The sequence below is a fragment of the Salvelinus sp. IW2-2015 genome, unplaced genomic scaffold (assembly GCF_002910315.2).
Source record: "Salvelinus sp. IW2-2015 unplaced genomic scaffold, ASM291031v2 Un_scaffold2250, whole genome shotgun sequence".
Lineage (NCBI taxonomy): Eukaryota > Metazoa > Chordata > Actinopteri > Salmoniformes > Salmonidae > Salvelinus > Salvelinus sp. IW2-2015.
The window spans coordinates 99,247-117,063 of NW_019943579.1; the positions used below are offsets into that span (position 1 = coordinate 99,247).

General features: G+C 47.4%; 1 protein-coding gene across 1 annotated transcript in view; it reads right to left on the reverse strand.

The window, feature by feature from the left end:
* Nucleotides 1–14,902, reverse strand: part of LOC112073395 (neurobeachin-like 1) — a 41,362-nt gene extending 26,460 nt beyond the window's left edge. Inside the window, 21 exon segments of the mRNA XM_070440128.1 lie at nucleotides 78–662; nucleotides 1,188–1,276; nucleotides 2,222–2,381; nucleotides 2,677–2,835; nucleotides 3,761–3,920; nucleotides 4,100–4,203; nucleotides 4,643–4,802; nucleotides 4,982–5,084; nucleotides 5,588–5,747; nucleotides 8,136–8,269; nucleotides 8,357–8,543; nucleotides 8,842–8,937; nucleotides 9,234–9,318; nucleotides 10,059–10,213; nucleotides 11,718–11,752; nucleotides 11,755–11,782; nucleotides 11,928–11,968; nucleotides 11,971–12,059; nucleotides 12,447–13,021; nucleotides 13,397–13,495; nucleotides 13,638–14,902. Coding sequence (XP_070296229.1) covers nucleotides 78–662; nucleotides 1,188–1,276; nucleotides 2,222–2,381; nucleotides 2,677–2,835; nucleotides 3,761–3,920; nucleotides 4,100–4,203; nucleotides 4,643–4,802; nucleotides 4,982–5,084; nucleotides 5,588–5,747; nucleotides 8,136–8,269; nucleotides 8,357–8,543; nucleotides 8,842–8,937; nucleotides 9,234–9,318; nucleotides 10,059–10,213; nucleotides 11,718–11,752; nucleotides 11,755–11,782; nucleotides 11,928–11,968; nucleotides 11,971–12,059; nucleotides 12,447–13,021; nucleotides 13,397–13,495; nucleotides 13,638–13,769 — 3,336 coding nt within the window. The 5' untranslated portion in view covers nucleotides 13,770–14,902.
* Between the last annotated feature and the right edge of the window lie 2,915 nt (nucleotides 14,903–17,817).

The window sequence follows — 17,817 nt, forward strand, 5'->3', positions numbered from 1 at the left end:
TAGTCTATTGATATACAGCCACTGACTGGCTAGCTACACTGAAGAGGAGAGGAAACCACTGTAGACAGGTGTCTCACCTCAGCACAGCTGAACGACTCCCCCAATGACACGTTGTCGCTGAACAGGAAGCTGTCCTCGGTGAGGGACGCCGACGAGGTATCTGGGAAGYCCTTGGCTGACGTCATCAGCGGCGATGGCGTGCTGACCATGCTCCCCGGCGTCTGGTTGCCGCTCTCCCCGCCCTCATAGGCACTCATGTGGGACAGGTCCAAACTCAAACCCCCTGCTTTCCCTCCCCCAGAGGCCCAGGGCTTGAGCAACTGGCCCTCCCCAATCTGACTAACGGGCGTGTCCAGAAGCGAAAGTACATCCCCGTTTTCAAGACTATCCACAGATTTTCTGGAGCTCATGCTGAGGCGGTCTTCATCCACCAGTCTTCCGGRGCTGCCTGCTCGGCCCCTCCTCTCCAGGGGCAGTTCTAGGCGGCTGCCGCTGCCCCGGCTGAGGTTGAGGTCCAGGCTGCAGGCGCTGGCAGCGTCGCCCCGGCCCGGGCCGCCCTCGCAGGGGGAGCGCAGGAACAGCCTCATCAGGGTCTCCTGCCAGCACAGCTGTCTGGAGATCTCCCGCGCCGCGTCCTGCTGAGACTGGAGGAGCTGGTACAGCTAGAGGGAGAGAGAGCATTAATATTACTACCGGTGTATTCATTATTGCTCATTCAACATTACTGACCTGTTATTTATTATTCAATGAGTATTACGCTTACTTTTATGTTATTTATGTCATCAATGATTAAATATTTTTTTGGGGGGAAGGAATGATAGCGAAGGAGAGAGGAGGAAGGATAGAGAGAGGGGGGAGGAGGAAGGATAGAGAGAGGGGGGAGGAGGAAGGATAGAGAGAGGGGGATGGATAGAGAGAGGGGGATGGATAGAGGGACAGAATAGAGCTTTAGGAAGATCAAAACCAGATATTTTAGCACAAGCTTATAATCCCTTTTATAAAACCTTAATTTCAAAGATTTCAAAGTAATATCATGCATTTCCGTTTATGGTTGATGTTGTGATTTAATTATTATGGATATCAACATCTGGTATYTAGGAAGATGTCTGTTTCTACKCTGAGGACAGGCTTATACCTGTATGTGTGTCGTTTTAATAACTTAGTGTGTGTGTGCTCTGTTCCCTCACCCTATTGCACACGAGCAGGCGTACGCTGGGCCCGGCCCGGTGAGTCAGCTGGACCAGGGCCATAAGGTCCTTGTAGCTCACCACATGATCTAGGGGCGGGGGAGTCAAAGGTCAACATGATGAGCCATAGCCATATAWTTTAGTAGAGTACACATTGACTGAATCTCTATTACCTGTTGGGCCACACCATAGTACTGGGTCARGTTCAGTAGGGCACACCGTATAAAAACATTTCGCAAAGGAAGGCAGAAAAGCGTGTTCAGTTAGTACCTCACTGTTTTAAAACGTTTTCTCCCAGCTGAACATAACCCTGATTGATCTGTCCATATAGCTGAATGGGTAAAACAATAACCTGAAGTACACTGGCGAAACATTGATTTCCTTCTCCTGCCATTTGCCATACAAACCTCACTGCAGAACCGCCCTGACCCTCTCCAGCATTCATTCAGTCATTTATTTATTTATGAGAGGAAGCCATTCTCTGCAGTCCGCATCCTTCCAACTTCAGCCTCACCGAGCCAATCAATTAGCCTCAACGCTTCATTGATTGGCCACTAAATCAAACCCCATGGCAGTCAAGGGAGTAGAGCCAGCCAATCAAAAGTATGCAAGGGCTGAACACCACATCTACAAAGGTCTATAGGACAGCTGGGTGAACGGAGTCAGTACTCATTCGTTTTTATTAGCCAATGAAATTTAAACCACTTCACCTGCGTTACTGTAGATATTGCTTGGTAAAAAAAAAAAAAAAAAATAATAATTTTTTTTATACCACAAACACATTTGTATTGCCTTTTTATTATGAATTGTTTGCTGTTTTGATGTATTTGTTAAGTTGCAAATGAATTACCCTTCGGACACAATAACTATTTATGAATGGAATTTAAAAACGACTTGATGATTGACTGTTGAAGGACCTTCCGGTACCCACCACCGATGATCTAGTCCCGCAGCACCAACTCAATATTTGAATATAATGGTATGGTGGACACTGACAGGGTGAGAGAAGGGGTGGGAGGGACACCGTCACCCACCTGTGTGGAGCACCTGGTTGAGCAGGCTCTTGACGAGGGAGGGGGTGACYTGGAGGTCAGAGAAGAGCAGGGAGAGACCGGAGTATCCCACCTCCCTCAGCTTCAGCCTCTGCTTGTTCTTCTCATAGACACGGTCGCAGCGCAGCATGCGGTCAAACATCTGGACTCACACACACGGCAAAGACCATTCAATGATGTTACATTAGCAGCATTCAATGTCTGAAAGAGAAGGGTCTTGTATAGTACCTAGTGAAAGTATTGACTCATCTGCACAACATAACCTACTCCACATTTTCAAAGTAAAATTTTATTTGAACAAATCCAGAACATTTCTAGGCCAGTAGAAATTTGTGTCCAACACAAATTCGGAATCGTCAAAACCACAACACACTTACACATACCCGTGTATTGTGTGTGGACAGGTGTATGTTGGTATGTGTGAGGAGGTCCCTCACCTTGAAGACGAGCTCTCGGAGGCGGTCTGAGTGTTTGGTGTTGAGCAGCAGGGCGTAGCAGGAGTCGGCCGCCCCCGGCTCAAACAGCAGCAGGAAAAGCTGGTCCCTGGCAGCACTGGTCTGGAGCAGACTTAGCAGCAACTCTATCACTCCACACAGCTAGAGGGACACACACACTTGGTTAGCAACTCCACCAAGGCGCACACACACACACACACACACACACACACACACACAGAATTAAGTGGAGAGAGCAAGTAAATGACGAGTGTGGTTTCAGGGACTGAACAGCCTAATAATGGGTAGGATGGAGAGAAGACAAACTGTGGAGGATGAACACTTGACATTGCAGTGAGCATATGTCACATGCCATGATGTCACAGGCCGTGTATAGAAACCTATGTAAGAGGATAAGACAAACAGGAAAAAGAGCTGGAGAAAAGGAGGGAGAGAGGAAGGACACGGACACACAGGAAACAGATCCTCATTGAATGCCAGGCATATAAATCCTGTGTGAAYTGAGTGGATGGGAAGCTGGGCCTTGAGAGACAAGAGGCCTGCCGCAGTCAGTTAAACAGAGCAGSCAGCTGAAGGCTATTAGGGGGGGACAGCTTTCTTCTAGAGGCCTAGGTAACCAGCAGGCCAGGGAGCAGGGCTATCCTTAGTGTAGCCGCAGGCTGGAAACACACAGCCCTCAKCACTGTGCCAGGCACAGAGCTGGCAGATGCTCCCTCATAGGCACCACAGCAATGGTCCTCATAGGATTTCTAAGTGATATTCCAGTACATGGATATTGAAGACAACTTTATTCAGAGGGCCAATAAGTGAGAGATTGAATTGCACTCGGTCTTCCACATTGGGTAATAGCCATCGGTCTTCCACATTGGGTAATAGCCAGTCTATTAACCATCTGGTCTTCAATGGAACTCATATGGAGTGGAGTCCTCTGACTACAGGACATCTGCTTTATCCATGTTAATCCATGATACGATGCATGGCTTCATTAGTGTTAATATTGGAACAGAGACAAAGATTCTGACACAAGTCATGGACCCGTCATCTGTCCGTTCCACCCTTCCCTCACCTGTTCCTCATCTCCGATGGCGGCGATGTATCCCAGAATGCTGTGGATCTCCTCCTGGGTCATACCCTTGCTGATGTAATACTTCAGGAGGCCGCAGAGGGACGCTCGGATGGTCTGATTGTCGTCTTCACTAATATCTCCTTCCCTGCTAACATTCTTACTAACAGATTTAGAATAATTTATTTAAAAAATATATTATTTTGAGAAATCAAGTTGACTGTAGAACTTGTACAGTTATTACAACACATACATCTCATGTAACAGATGGKGCTAGAGTAGGACAATTATGAACCATGAGTAAAAACCAGAKGCTGAGCATTCTGGGAGATGGAGTCCCACCCGTAGTAAAGGCGAATGGTGTCCAGTAGAAATTGAACTCCGTATTTCTTCCGGAACTGCTTCCTGTTTTCTTTGATGACNGGGGACAGCTTTCTTCTAGAGGCCTAGGTAACCAGCAGGCCAGGGAGCAGGGCTATCCTTAGTGTAGCCGCAGGCTGGAAACACACAGCCCTCACCACTGTGCCAGGCACAGAGCTGGCAGATGCTCCCTCATAGGCACCACAGCAATGGTCCTCATAGGATTTCTAAGTGATATTCCAGTACATGGATATTGAAGACAACTTTATTCAGAGGGCCAATAAGTGAGAGATTGAATTGCACTCGGTCTTCCACATTGGGTAATAGCCAGTCTATTAACCATCTGGTCTTCAATGGAACTCATATGGAGTAGAGTCCTCTGACTACAGGACATCTGCTTTATCCATGTTAATCCATGATACGAAGCATGGCTTCATTAGTGTTAATATTGGAACAGAGACAAAGATTCTGACACAAGTCATGGACCCGTCATCTGTACGTTCCTCCCTTCCATCCATCCCTCACCTGTTCCTCGTCTCCGATGGCGGCGATGTATCCCAGAATGCTGTGCATCTCCTCCTGGGTCATACCCTTGCTGATGTAATACTTCAGGAGGCCGCAGAGGGACGCTCGGATGGTCTGATTGTCATCTTCACTAATATCTCCTTCCCTGCTGACATTCTTACTAACAGATATAGAATAATTTATTTAAAAAATATATTATTTTGAGAAATCAAGTTGACTGTAGAACTTGTACAGTTATTACAACACATACATCTCATGTAACAGATGGAGCTAGAGTAGGACAATTATGAACCATGAGTAAAAACCAGAAGCTGAGCATTCTGGGAGATGGAGTCCCACCCGTAGTAAAGGCGAATGGTGTCCAGTAGAAATTGAACTCCGTATTTCTTCCGGAACTGCTTCCTGTTTTCTTTGATGACGGTGGACATGTACTGGATATGACCTTCATCACCACGAGAAACAAAATTGACAAGAGTCACGCACACAGGGATGGATAGGTTACATTCTAAATGTAATCCATTACAGTTACCTGCCCAAAAATGGAATCAGTAACAGAACTTTTGGATTACCCAAACTAACTTAATTTYATTKKTGTCAGTTAKTTTTGGATTACTTTCCCKTTAAGAGGCATTATGCCGCMTTCACGTTCTAGTCGGAACTAMGAAACTCTSAAYRTTCKGAKTTGCTAACTGGTTMTAGTTATACYCGTGCCACGTTCAACCAGTTAGCAAGTCGGAAACTTCAGAGTTCCGACTAGCATGTGAAGGTGGCATTAGAAGTAGACAAAAAGGGTCCATCAAACGCATGTGGTGTGTCATTATCGTGGTCTCTGACTTGCTCAGGTGGAACAAACTTCAACTTGTTCCTGGATTTGCAACCAATCACACTCTCAAATCGACTAACACGTGAACCCCTCCACACAGACCCATGGTCTCAGGTGCTCACCGATGCGCAGGGGGAAGTCTCCCAGGTTCCAGATGCTGAAGTTGAACAGAAGGTGTGTGTGGAGCTGCTGCAGCAGCTGTTGGTTCTTTTCATAGGTAACCTGCTCCACTAGGAGCTGAGCAGACACCAAGACACTCACATCCACCAGACTGGCAGGCAGCTACACAGAGAAATACACACATGCAAAAAGAGAGAATTAATAAGAGAGCAGAGAGAGAATGACAGAAAGAGAGTGGAGAGAGAGAAAGAGATTGAGAGCGCGCACGAGAGAGGAGAGAGAGAAAGCGGAAACAGAGAGAATGAAAGAGCCAGAGAGAGTTGACAATGTGCCGGAGGGGAAAGCCGCTGTTTTACGGGCTCCTAACCAACTGTGATATTTTGTGTGATTTTTTTTGCATTGGTCGCAACTTATTTTGTACAAATGTTGCTGGTACCGTCTCTTATGACCAAAAATAGCTTCTGGATATCAGAACAGTAATTACTGACCACGAACTGGACGYAGATWATTTCTWTAATGAGTCTGACGTGAAGGATATACAGCTTCTKCGAGACCAGGCCCAAATCCACGTCATTCCCGTGAAAAGAKTACGGAAATACAGGGGACGGAAATTGGGGTGCCTTGTGAGAATCGTTGGCGAGTGGGTAACCCGCCTCAAACATCCGTTCTATTGGACAACGTGCAATCACTGGAGAATAAACTGGATGATCTCCGCACGAGACTATCCTACCAACGGGATATTAAATACTGTATTATCTTATGTTTCACCGAGTRGTGGCTAAATGACGACACGGATAATATTCAGTTGGCTGGGTTTTCCYTGCATCGGCAGGACAGAACAGCTACGTCTGGTAAGATGAGGGGTGGGGTGTGTTTATTTGTCAATAACAGCTGGTYCYCGATGTCTAATATTAAGGAGGTCTTGAGGCATTGCTCGCCTGAGGTAGAATACCTCATGATAAACTGTAGACCACACCATCTACCAAGAGAGTTTTCATCTATATTTTTCATAGCTGTCTATTTACCACCACAAACTGATGCTGGCACTAAGACCACACTCACAGAGCTGTATAAGACCATAAGCAAACAAGAAAATACTCATCCTAGTGGGCGGGACTTTAATGCAGGCAAACTTAAACCCGTGTTACCCAATTTCTACCAGCATGTCACAAAAAAACTATAGACCACCTTTACTCCACAAACTGAGACAAATACAAAGCTCCCTCTCGCCCTCTATTTGGCAAATCTGATCATAATTCTTACAAGCAAAAACTAAAGAAGGAAGTACCAGTGACTTGCTGAATACGGAAGTGGTGAGATGACACAGATGCTACGCTACAGGACTGTTTTGCTAGCACAGACTGGAATATGTTTCGGGATTCATCCAATGGCATTGAGAGTATACCACCTGTCACCAGCTTCATCAATAAGTGCATCGATGACGTCCCCCCCACAGTGACCGTATGTACATATCCCAACCAGAAGCCATGGATTACAGGCAACATCCGCACTGAGCTAAAGGCTAGAGCTGCCACTTTCAAGGAGTGGGACACACTTTCAAGGAGCGGGCAATCAATAAATCCCGCTATACCCTCTGACGAACCATCAAACAGGCAAAGCGTAAATACAGGACTAAGATTGAATTCTACTACACTGGTTCTGACGCTCGCCGGATGTGGCAGGGCTTGCAAACCTTTACGGAGTACAAAGGGAAACACAGCCGCATGCTGCCCAGTGACGCGAGCCTACCAAACGCGCTAGATGCCTTTTACGCTCGCTTCGAGGCAAGCAACACAGAAGCATGCATGAGAGCACCAGCTGTTCCGGARGACTGTGTGATCACGCTCTCCGTAACCGATGTGAGCAAGACCTTTAAACAGTTCAACATTCACAAGGCAGACGGATTACCAGGACGTGTACTCAGAGCATGCGCAGACCAACTGGCAAGTGTCTTCACTGACATTTTCAACCTCTCCCTGACCGAGTCTAATACCTACATGTTTCAAGCAGACCACTATAGTCCCTGTGCCCAAGGAAGCAAGGTAAACTGCCTAAATGATTACCGCCTGTGGCACTCACTTCGGTGGCCATGAAGTGCTTTGAAAGGCTGGTCATGGCTCACATCAACACCATTATCCCAGAAACCATAGACCCACTCCAATTTGCATACCGCCCCAACAGATCCACAGATGACGCAATCTCAATCGCACTCCAACACTGACCTCTCTCACCTGGACAAAAGGAACACCTATGTGAGAATGCTGTTCATTGAATACAGCTCAGTGTTCAACACCATAGTGCCCACAAAGCTCATCACTAAGCTAAGGACCCTTGGACTAAACACCTACCTCTGCAACAATTAAGTAAATGGCAACCTGGACCATTTACATTGACAACCCCCCCCCTTTTTATTTTAACACTGCTGCAACTCACTGTTAATTACCTATGCATAGTCACTTTACTACCATCTACATGAACAAAGAGAACGAAAGAGCCAGAGGGAGAGAGAGAGACAGGCAGACAAAGAAAGCGTTAACAGAGTGTCTAAACCTTCTGCATCAGTCCCCCCAGGGTGGCTACTCCATGGGAGTGCAGCAGGCTCTCCTGGTTGATGGGGTGACGCTGCAGGAAGTGCTTCAGCACCAGCAGGAACGTGGCAACCAGGTTCTTCTCCAGACGCGCCTCTGAAACACACACASTCAGTTCAGTTCAATAACTGTAATGCTTGTATTATCACCTAAAGATAAACATGTTTTGTGTTGGGGACTCACCCGAGGACCTGTTGGAGGGCAGGATGACCCAGTCCCCGTCCCCAGGGGAGGAGGCCACGTCAGGGGTGGGGCTGATGAACTCTGACCCCGTGGGGTCGGCAGCGGTGTGGTTCTCAGGGGTCAACAGGGTGAGTTGCTCCAGGATGGGGAAGAGGACAGGTAGACCTCCCACGCAGTTGATCATATCCTGAACACAGGAGTGTGAATTAGAAAGGGTAAAATTAACCAGAGGCTGAATCAGAAAGGGTAAAATTAACCAGAGGCTGAATCAGAAAGGGGAAATAATCAGAGACTGCATTGAATATAATTTTGCCCTGTAACCATCCCCCAAGACAACACCCTATTGCCTGGCCGGGATTGGAACCAGCAATCTTGCAGCTACTGATTGACTTATGTAACCTCTACACTACATACCACCCATCAACCATCTAATCAAATATTCAACAATAAAATTAGGAGAATATGTTGTCGTTCCTAAATCGTACCTTGATGTCCCAGTTGACAACCTTGTTCCCAGTCAGACGCCCATGGAGGAGGTTGGGGGACAGGTCCAGACAGATGGGGTTCCGACAAAGACTATTCTAGGAAACAGGGAACATATATTCTTGTTACACCCACTGTCACAACTGACAAGCCTATAGGAACCAGGAGACAAATTTCATTGTTACACCACCTTCACAACTGACAAGCCTATAGGAACCAGGGGAAAATGAATTGTTACACCGCCAGTCACAACTGACAAGCCTATAGGAACCAGGGGAAATAATGAATTGTACACGCCGTCATAATTGACAAGTCATTAACATCCATGACTGTAATTATAAAGTATGAGCGGGGAGTAATGAGGTAATGATTGACAGTAGCCTAGTCCAATCACCTTGGGGGAGTAGTGCAGCAGGAGTTTAGTTGCGAGGTCACCGAGCTCCGCCTCCTGGGTCTTGAAAGGAGAAATGCAGTTTGGCCTGAGAAGAGAAGGAAACCAACCAAAGATATTGATAACATTACTGTCACTGGCCATGTTCAATGCTCATGAAATGCATCCTTCCTTCCTTTGAAGAAATCGCTGTTCTGACAACATCTGATTAACGAGATTTCTCCCGAAGTGGATATGCACTCAGTCTCTCCCTCATGGCTTATCCAACAGAAACGAAGAGTGTGAGAAATTGGTGGAAACTTTCTCCAACCAATGCTTACATCAATCCAATGCCTGTAAAAGCATGAAGAGGAGTCAATGGGTGCACACTTCAGGGAGAGAATCAATGGAGAGAGTCCATTGGCTTCAATAATCCAATCCCGATCAGATCAGAGATTATCTCAAGGAAGGGAGAGGACGTTCAGGATGCCTTTTAAAATAGTTCTATGGGAGAAACCCAATTGCATTTCCCTGATTCCTTCGCGTCCTTCTCTCGTCGCCTCCTCCTCAAAAACTTGGATGAGAACATCAGAGGTCCCTCCCTTCTGACCTTTTCATCCAGTAGGTTGAGTACGGAGGGCGAGGAGGATGCGAGTAATCAAGGAAATGCTATTTAGCTTCTCCCCATCTCTCTCAACCGGGCTGCAGAGGGCCTTGACGTGGTTGGGCTGCAGTGCTTCGTGGAACACCATGACGCTACCAGTTGGCCCTGCAGGGAGGTGGGGCTGCCGCCCACTCGCTGTCCTGCGTCCCTGCAGAGATCAACTTTGGTGACCGACTCAGTCTTGCCTCCCGGGGCTCCCCCAGCCCTGGGTCGACAGGATGCCCCCCAGGAGCGAGCGGGCGGAAGGGGGCACCCCGGGAAGGGGGGGTCTGAATTTGGGAAGGGGGGTGGTGTGGTGGTGCGATGGCCTGCTGAAACCGATGCAGCAGGAGGTGAAAGGCTGAGGGGGCAAAACACAGTCAGGGCACTGAATCATTGAGTACGGAAAAAAACCAGTCAGGAACTGATATGAGTTCACGGGAAAAACACAGTCGGGAACTGAATATGATTCACAGGGAAAAAACACAGTCAGGGAACTGAATATGAGTTCACGGGAAAAAACACAGTCAGGGAACTGGAATATGAGTTCACGGGAAAAAACACAGTCAGGGAACTGAATATGTAGTTGCACGGAAAAAACAAGTCAGGAACTGAATATGAGTTCACGTGGAAACAAACACAGTCAGGGAACTGAATATGAGTTTCGGGAAAAAACAGAAGTCAGGGAACTGAATATGAGTTCACGGGAAAAAACACAGTCAGGGCACTAGAATAGGAGTTCACGGAAAAAACCAGTCAGGGAACTGAATATGAGTTCACGGGAAAAAACACAGTCAGGGCATCTGATAGGAAGTGTTACGGGAAAAAAACCACAGTCAAGGGCACTGAATATAGGAGTTACGGGAAAAACACAGTCAGGGAAGTGAATAGGAGTTCCTGGGAAAAAACACAGTCAGAGGAAACGATATAAGTTCCACGGAGAAAACACCAAGTTCCAGGCGAGACTTGAATAGGAGTTCACGGGAATATAAACACAGTCAGGGAACTGAATAGGATTCACGGGAAAAAAACCGTTCAGGGCACGGATAGGAGTTCATCAGGGAAAAACACAGTCAGGGAAACTGCAATCATTGAGTTCCGGGAAAAACAACAGTCGAGGAGGGAATCTGCAATAGGAGTTCACGGGAAAAAACACAGTCAGGGAACTTGAATAGGAGTTCACGGGAAAAACCACAGTCGGGGAATTCTGAATAGGAGTTCGGTGAAAAAAAAACAACAGTACAGGGAAACTGAATATGAGTTCACGGGAAAAAACACAGTCAGGGCACTTGAATGGAGGTTCACGGGAAAACCAAGTCAGGGAATGAATATGAGTTCACGGGAAAAAACACAGTCAGGGAACTGAATATGAGTTCACGGGAAACACCAGTCAGGGAACTGATAGGAGTTCACGGGAAAAAACACACAGGGAACTGAATAGGAGTTCACGGGAAAAAACACAGTCAGGGAACTGATATAGAGTTCACGGAGAAAACACAGTCAGGGCACTGAATAGGAGTTCACGGGAAAAAAACAGTCAGGGAACTGAATATGAGTTCACGGGAGAAAAAACACAGTCAGGGAACTGAATATGAGTTCACGGGGAAAAACACAGTCAGGGAACTGAATGGAGTTCACGGGAAAAAACACAGTCAGGAACTGAATAGGAGTTCACGGGAAAAACACAGTCAGGAACTGAATATGAGTTCACGGGAAAAAACACAGTCAGGGAAATGAATATGAGTTCACAGGAAAAAACGTACACACAAATGTATATAAACAACACGCACCACAATGTAATTCATGACCTCTCACCTCTGTCATGGTGGGTACTTGAGTGTGCTGACAGTTTCTGCTGTCCATACATAGATGTAAACTAGACTCTGTCCAAACGGCCTCTTCCCGGTACATGGACTACACCTATACTGTGCTGTGGGCAGAACACAGACAGGACTCAATATCCCACAATTCACCCTGTCGGCACCAGCCGCCAGACCATAGAGATATATCCATTAGTGGTCTTATATTTAATTCTATGACAGACAAGCCTACAGGAAAGTGATGATGTCACTCACCCAGAGTGAGTCACAGAAAGGTAGTCTGTACATCACCAGTTCATGTACTCCTTCTTGGTGCACACGGCAACCACCAGCACCCCTGCTGAACTGATGAAGGCCTCCAAGCCCGTTCCTCCCGGGGTGAAAAAACTACAGAGGAACAGACAACAGAGCACGTTACACACTCTTAACCTGTCTCTCCCCATCCTCCTGTCTCTCCCCATCCTCCTGTCTCTCCCCATCCTCCTGTCTCTCCCCATCCTCCTGTCTCTTCCCATCCATCTCCCTCCCTCAACCAACCCTCCCTCAACCAACCAACCCTCCCTCCCTCGACCACATTCTCTACCTCATCCACCTTCCTCCATCCATCCCTCTCCCTAGATCGCTCAACCCTCCGTCTCGCTCAACCTCCGTCTCGCTCAACCTCCGTCTCGCTCAACCTCCGTCTCTCTCAACCCTCCGTCTCGCTCAACCCTCCGTCTCGCTCAACCTCCGTCTCTCTCAACCTCCGTCTCTCTCAACCTCCGTCTCTCTCACCTGTACAGCTGCTTCCTCTTGTCCCCCTTGCCGGGCAGTCCCTGCTGGTCCTGGTCCAATGAGAGCCAGGCCAGGAAGCTGAAGGCGGGGCCCGGCCAGCGCATCACCATTGGCACGGCGATGCCAGCCATGCTGGGCGACAGATCAAAGTACTGCATGGCGCTCTCCAGACCCTGCTTCCGCACCATGCCCAGGACCGCCCTCAACACCGGGCCCACGTACGGGTGAGCCTGCCCGGGCTCCAGCGGCCTCAGAAGCCTGAGTAACTGGAGGAGCTCACRGCCGCTCAGCGACTGGCTCCCCAGCGACCCTAGCAAACTAACAAGGRTTTCCGCGCACGCCCGGTGCAGGCGAGCGTGGTGCCCAAGGGTGGCGAGGAGCCGCACGGCCATGGCGGCGTTGACGCAGGTGGCGCGKGTCTGTCGGTTGATGCAGCAGAGGCGGCGGAGCCAGTCGGCAGTGAACACCTGCAGCTCAGCAGAGTCCATCTCTGGGAGCCACTGGATGAGGAGGAGCAGGGGCTCCACGTTACTGATGCCCAGGATACCCACCGAGCTGTGTTCACCCTCCACAGCCTGAGAGAGAGGGAGGAGAGGGCGGGGAAGGAGAGAGAGGGAGAGAGAGAGAGAGCAGATACCCGCTATGTGTCATAAGTGCACAGATATACAGGGGGTTTTATGTCCCAAATGCAACCCTATTCTCCATGTAGGGTGATGCTCCTGTGACTATGAGCCAGAAGACAATATGCCCATAATCAGTGTATAGATAGTAGAAGACTTGTTATTGCATTTTGGTTTTAGGACTTAAATTTAAAAAAGCAATATGCCTTGTGTTACAGTGGCATTAAAAGTTAGTGTAAAATCCAGTCCAAAGTAGTCTACTKTGGGGAAGAGGTTGTACTTTAATATGTGAAGACCAGAAGATCTCCAGTGACAGAGGGAATCTCTCACCATATTCATCAGTTCCTTCAGCAGGTGTCTGGAGGGCTGGCCCAGGGAGACCAGAACCTCAAACAGGTGAGTGTAGCCAATCCGCTCCTTGAACACCTCCTGTAGGGGCGGGACTAAACTGTTAGCAATACTGTGTGTGGATCAGTCTATATATGGATATGTTGGAAGGGTTTTGTGTGTGTGTGTGTGTGTGTGTGTGTGTATATGTGTGTGTGTGTGTGTGTGTGTGTGTGTAGTTCACCTTTGCAGCAGGTGACTTGTGCATCACCGTCGTCAAGGCTTTGATGGTTGCCACGGCGAGAGAGTCCAGTCGCCCTTGAAACACCTGAGACGATATCAGACCTGTCAATCTTTCTCCTGAGCCAATCCCCATTTCCTTAAGCTCTCAGGGGGGGTGTGTGCAGTATTGTACGTGAGTGAAACGCGCCCCTTTTTATCCCTGCCTTCATGCAAACAAAATGAATGATTAAGGTTTTTATGAGTAATCAAATCATAATTTAAATGATCGTCATTCTTCGAAAATAACATTGACATCATGCTTAAATGATACCTCACTCCACTCGCAGGAATAAAAGGAGGCTGTTGGTGTGTGTGTGTGTGTGTGTGTGTGTGTAATCACTGCAGAGGTTTAGTATCTGATTATTCGTGGACAGAAGCTGCAGTGTAAGTGCTCATTGCTCTTATTGCCCTTGATATAAAGAGGAAACAGACACGTCAGGCCTTTCTGCTCCAGACAACACCAGGAAAAATGGSAATTTCCTGTCAAGAGTCATTGTCTGACTAATATCATAGTACTCTCTGGAGCAGGAAGCTCTGAGGGCTCACCAAAACACAATATTTTAAGAATATATATTCCTCTCTCCTTCACACAGAGGAACACCAACACACACAGAGGGGCAACACTTCCTCCTGTCAGCAGACACACTGGCTCAAAGTAGCCTCACAAACACCCACACACATCCTCTGTCCAGCTCTGCCCTTCTCCAAATCGCTCTTTTCTCTCCCTTTAACGGAGTGTAAAACATTCAGMGTGTCTCGGACCGGCTGGAGAGGGTCTGTCCGTGGTGAAAGAAAATAAACAGAAAATAAAACACACAYAAATAAATATCTCAAACAGATGTTCAGACCACCTCGGCCATGGACGTCCATCAAGACACTAGCCACGGTCTCCATGGTAACACAAGACAGGTGAGGTGACAGCATTCCAATTGGAAACCCACATGACGCAAGCAGAGAAAACCAACAGGGAGGGAGGGAGGGAAGATGACATAAGGGAGGAAACAGAAGGGGTAGAAGAATGACATGATGAGGAAAAGGAAATGTGAATGATGGGTAGCAACGAGAGAGAACAAGAGACACTCCACGACAAGACAACTAGCTGATTAGTTTTCTCATTGTACTGTAGCTTTGCCCTGTAAACCAACAGTGACACCTACTCTATCTTTACTGCGTCATGGTGGTTTTAATGCGTCATGGTGGTTTTAACGCATGCACTGACAGTTATTTGATGTTTCACATAACTCAGCAAAAAAAAGAAACGCCCTTTTTCAGGACCCTGTCTTTAAAAGATAATTCGTAAAAATCCAAATACTTCACAGATCTTCATTGTAAGGGTTTAACACTGTTTCCCATGCTTGTTCAATGAACAGAACAATTAATGAACATGCACTGTGATAGCCAGCTAAGTAGCAATAAGGTCACAGTTATGAAAACTTAGCACTAAAGAGGCCTTTCTACTGACTCTGAAAAACACCAAAGAAAGATGCTCAGGGTCCCTGCTCATCTGCATGAACGTGCCTTAGCATGCTGCAAGGAGGATGGGACTGCAGATGTGGAAAGGGCAATAAATTGCAATGCCGTACTGTGAGACGCCTAAGACAGCGCTACAGGGAGACAGGACGGACAGCTGATCATCCTCGCAGTGGCAGACCAGTGTAACAACACCTGCACAGGATCGGTACATCCGAACATCCACACTGCGGGACAGGTACAGGATGGCAACAACAACTGCACGAGTTACACCAGGAACCACAATCCCTCCATCAGTGCTCAGACTGTCCGCAATAGGCTGGGAGAGGCTGGACTGAGGGCTTGTAGGCCTGTTGTAAGGCAGGTCTCACCAGACATCACCGGCACAACTCACCTATGGCACAACCCACGTCGCTGGACCAGACGGACTGGCAAAAGTGCTCTTCACTGACGAGTCACGGTTTTGTCTCACCAGGGTTGGATGGTCGGATTCGCATTTATCGTCGAAGGAATGAGCGTTACCAGAGGCCTGTACTCTGGAGCAGGATCGATTTGGAGGGAGGGTCAGGGAAGGAAGACATCCTCCTCCCTCATGTGTACCCTTCCTGCAGGCTCATCCTGACATGACCCTCCAGCATGACAATCCACCAGCCATACTGCTCATTCTGTGCGTGATTTCCTGCAAGACAGGAATGTCAGCGTTCTGCCATGGCCAGCAAGAGCGGGACTCAATTCCATTGAGCACATCTGGACCTGTTGGATCGGAGGGTGAGGCTAGGCCATTCCCTCCAGAAATGCCCGGGAACTTGCAGGTGCCTTGGTGGATCTCACAGAAAGAATGGCAAATCTGGTGCAGTCATGAGGATGCACTGTAGATACGACTGTTATTTTTGATTTTGACCCCCCCCCTTTGTTCAGGGACACATTATTCATTTCTGTTAGTCACATGTCTGTGGAACTTGTTCAGTTTATGTCTCTGTTGTTGAATCTTGTATGTTCATACAAATATTTACACATGTTAAGTTTGCTGAAAATAAACCCAGTTGACAGTGAGAGGACGTTTCTTTTTTTGCCGAGTTAACACCAAAAAAGGTGCAGTGAAATGTGTTGTTTTACAGGGTCAGCCATAGTAGTAAGGCGCCCCTGGAGCAAATTAGGGTTAAGTACGTTCCGCAAGGACACAGACAGATTTTTCACCTTAACGGGTCGAGTATTTGAACCACCAACCTTTCGGTTACTGGCCCAACACGCTTTCATTGTGTGTGTGTGTGTGTGTGTGTGGTGTGTGTGTGTGTGTGTGTGTGTGTGAGTGTGTGTGTGGTGTGTGTGTGTGTCTCTCAGGTTGGGGAATAAAACAAGATATTTCTGAGGACTGTAAGGAAAATGGACGAATAAAGTATTTTTCATCTTCATTCATTAATTCCACAGCTGACCTATAGGAGAGGAGACAGCATGTCTGACTGTGGTCAGGTTGCTAGGTAACCATGGGTGGCCATTACACAGAGTCGGAGTATCGGATTACAGGTGCTCAACTCTGCCTGACTACAAAGGAATACTTTGTAGAGTGTGTGAAATCACCTGGCCGCATGATAACCAGACCAACAGGTGAGTGTCTGCCTACAGATGATTCACTACAGGTCTTTGTGACTAAAACACACTACAGACCAAGAGACACACTACAGACCACTGTATGTCAAGAGAACACTGCAAAACTACATTAAAGGGTAACAGTGAGTGTTTGTGAGTGCAGGGGAGGCCAGGTGAATAACACTGAACAGGGGGGACGGTTTGACCACACACTGCAGGTGATGTTGTTTGCCTTTTGCAGATCGGGCTACATTCTGTAAAAGTTACTTTGAAGTACTTTCAGACAAATGTTACTGTAAAGACTGCTTAATTGATTGAATGATAGATTGACAGCTTAATTGATTGACAGCTTGATAGACAGCTTAATTGATTGAGTAACTGCTTAATTGATTGATTGACTGCTTGATTGAGTAACTGCTTAATTGATTGCTTAATTTATTGAATGACAGCTTGATAGACAGCTAAATTTATTGATTGATTGCTTAATTTATTGAATGACAGCTTGATAGACAGCTATATTTATTGATTGATTGACTGCTTGATTGAGTGACTGCTTAATTGATTGATTGATTGTTTCCGACTACAGGGCAGCACAGATGTACGTCTTGTCATGGAGTGGCCATCTTGACGGGGATGGCGGTGACGATAGCATGAGTGACGGTGGTGGCGTGAGTGACGGTGGAGAGAGGTTGACAGGGTGGCAGTATACCTGGGTGTCACTCTCTCCTGTCACTGTCAGTAACCTGTTGGTGAAATCTTTCTGGTCCTTCTCTGCTGTCGTGCACCTAACCTAGCATAACCAGCTGCAGAGTTGAACCACAACAGAACGTGGTGGGGGGGGGGGGGGGAGAGGGGAAAGAGTGGTGGATGGGGGTCAGAAGGTAAAGGTTGTGAACTAGAGGGGCTGGGTGGGGGGTTAGTGGTACCTAAAGTGCTCCAGCACTAAGTGGGGAGGTAAGTCATAACATGCACAGTGAGCCTGAATTGAAAGGCTCACTAACAGTGTAAGGTAACACGATGCTTTCATAGACAGAGTTAACTCGATACGCTGAGGAAAAACACATACAGTAAACAGTAGGGCTAAG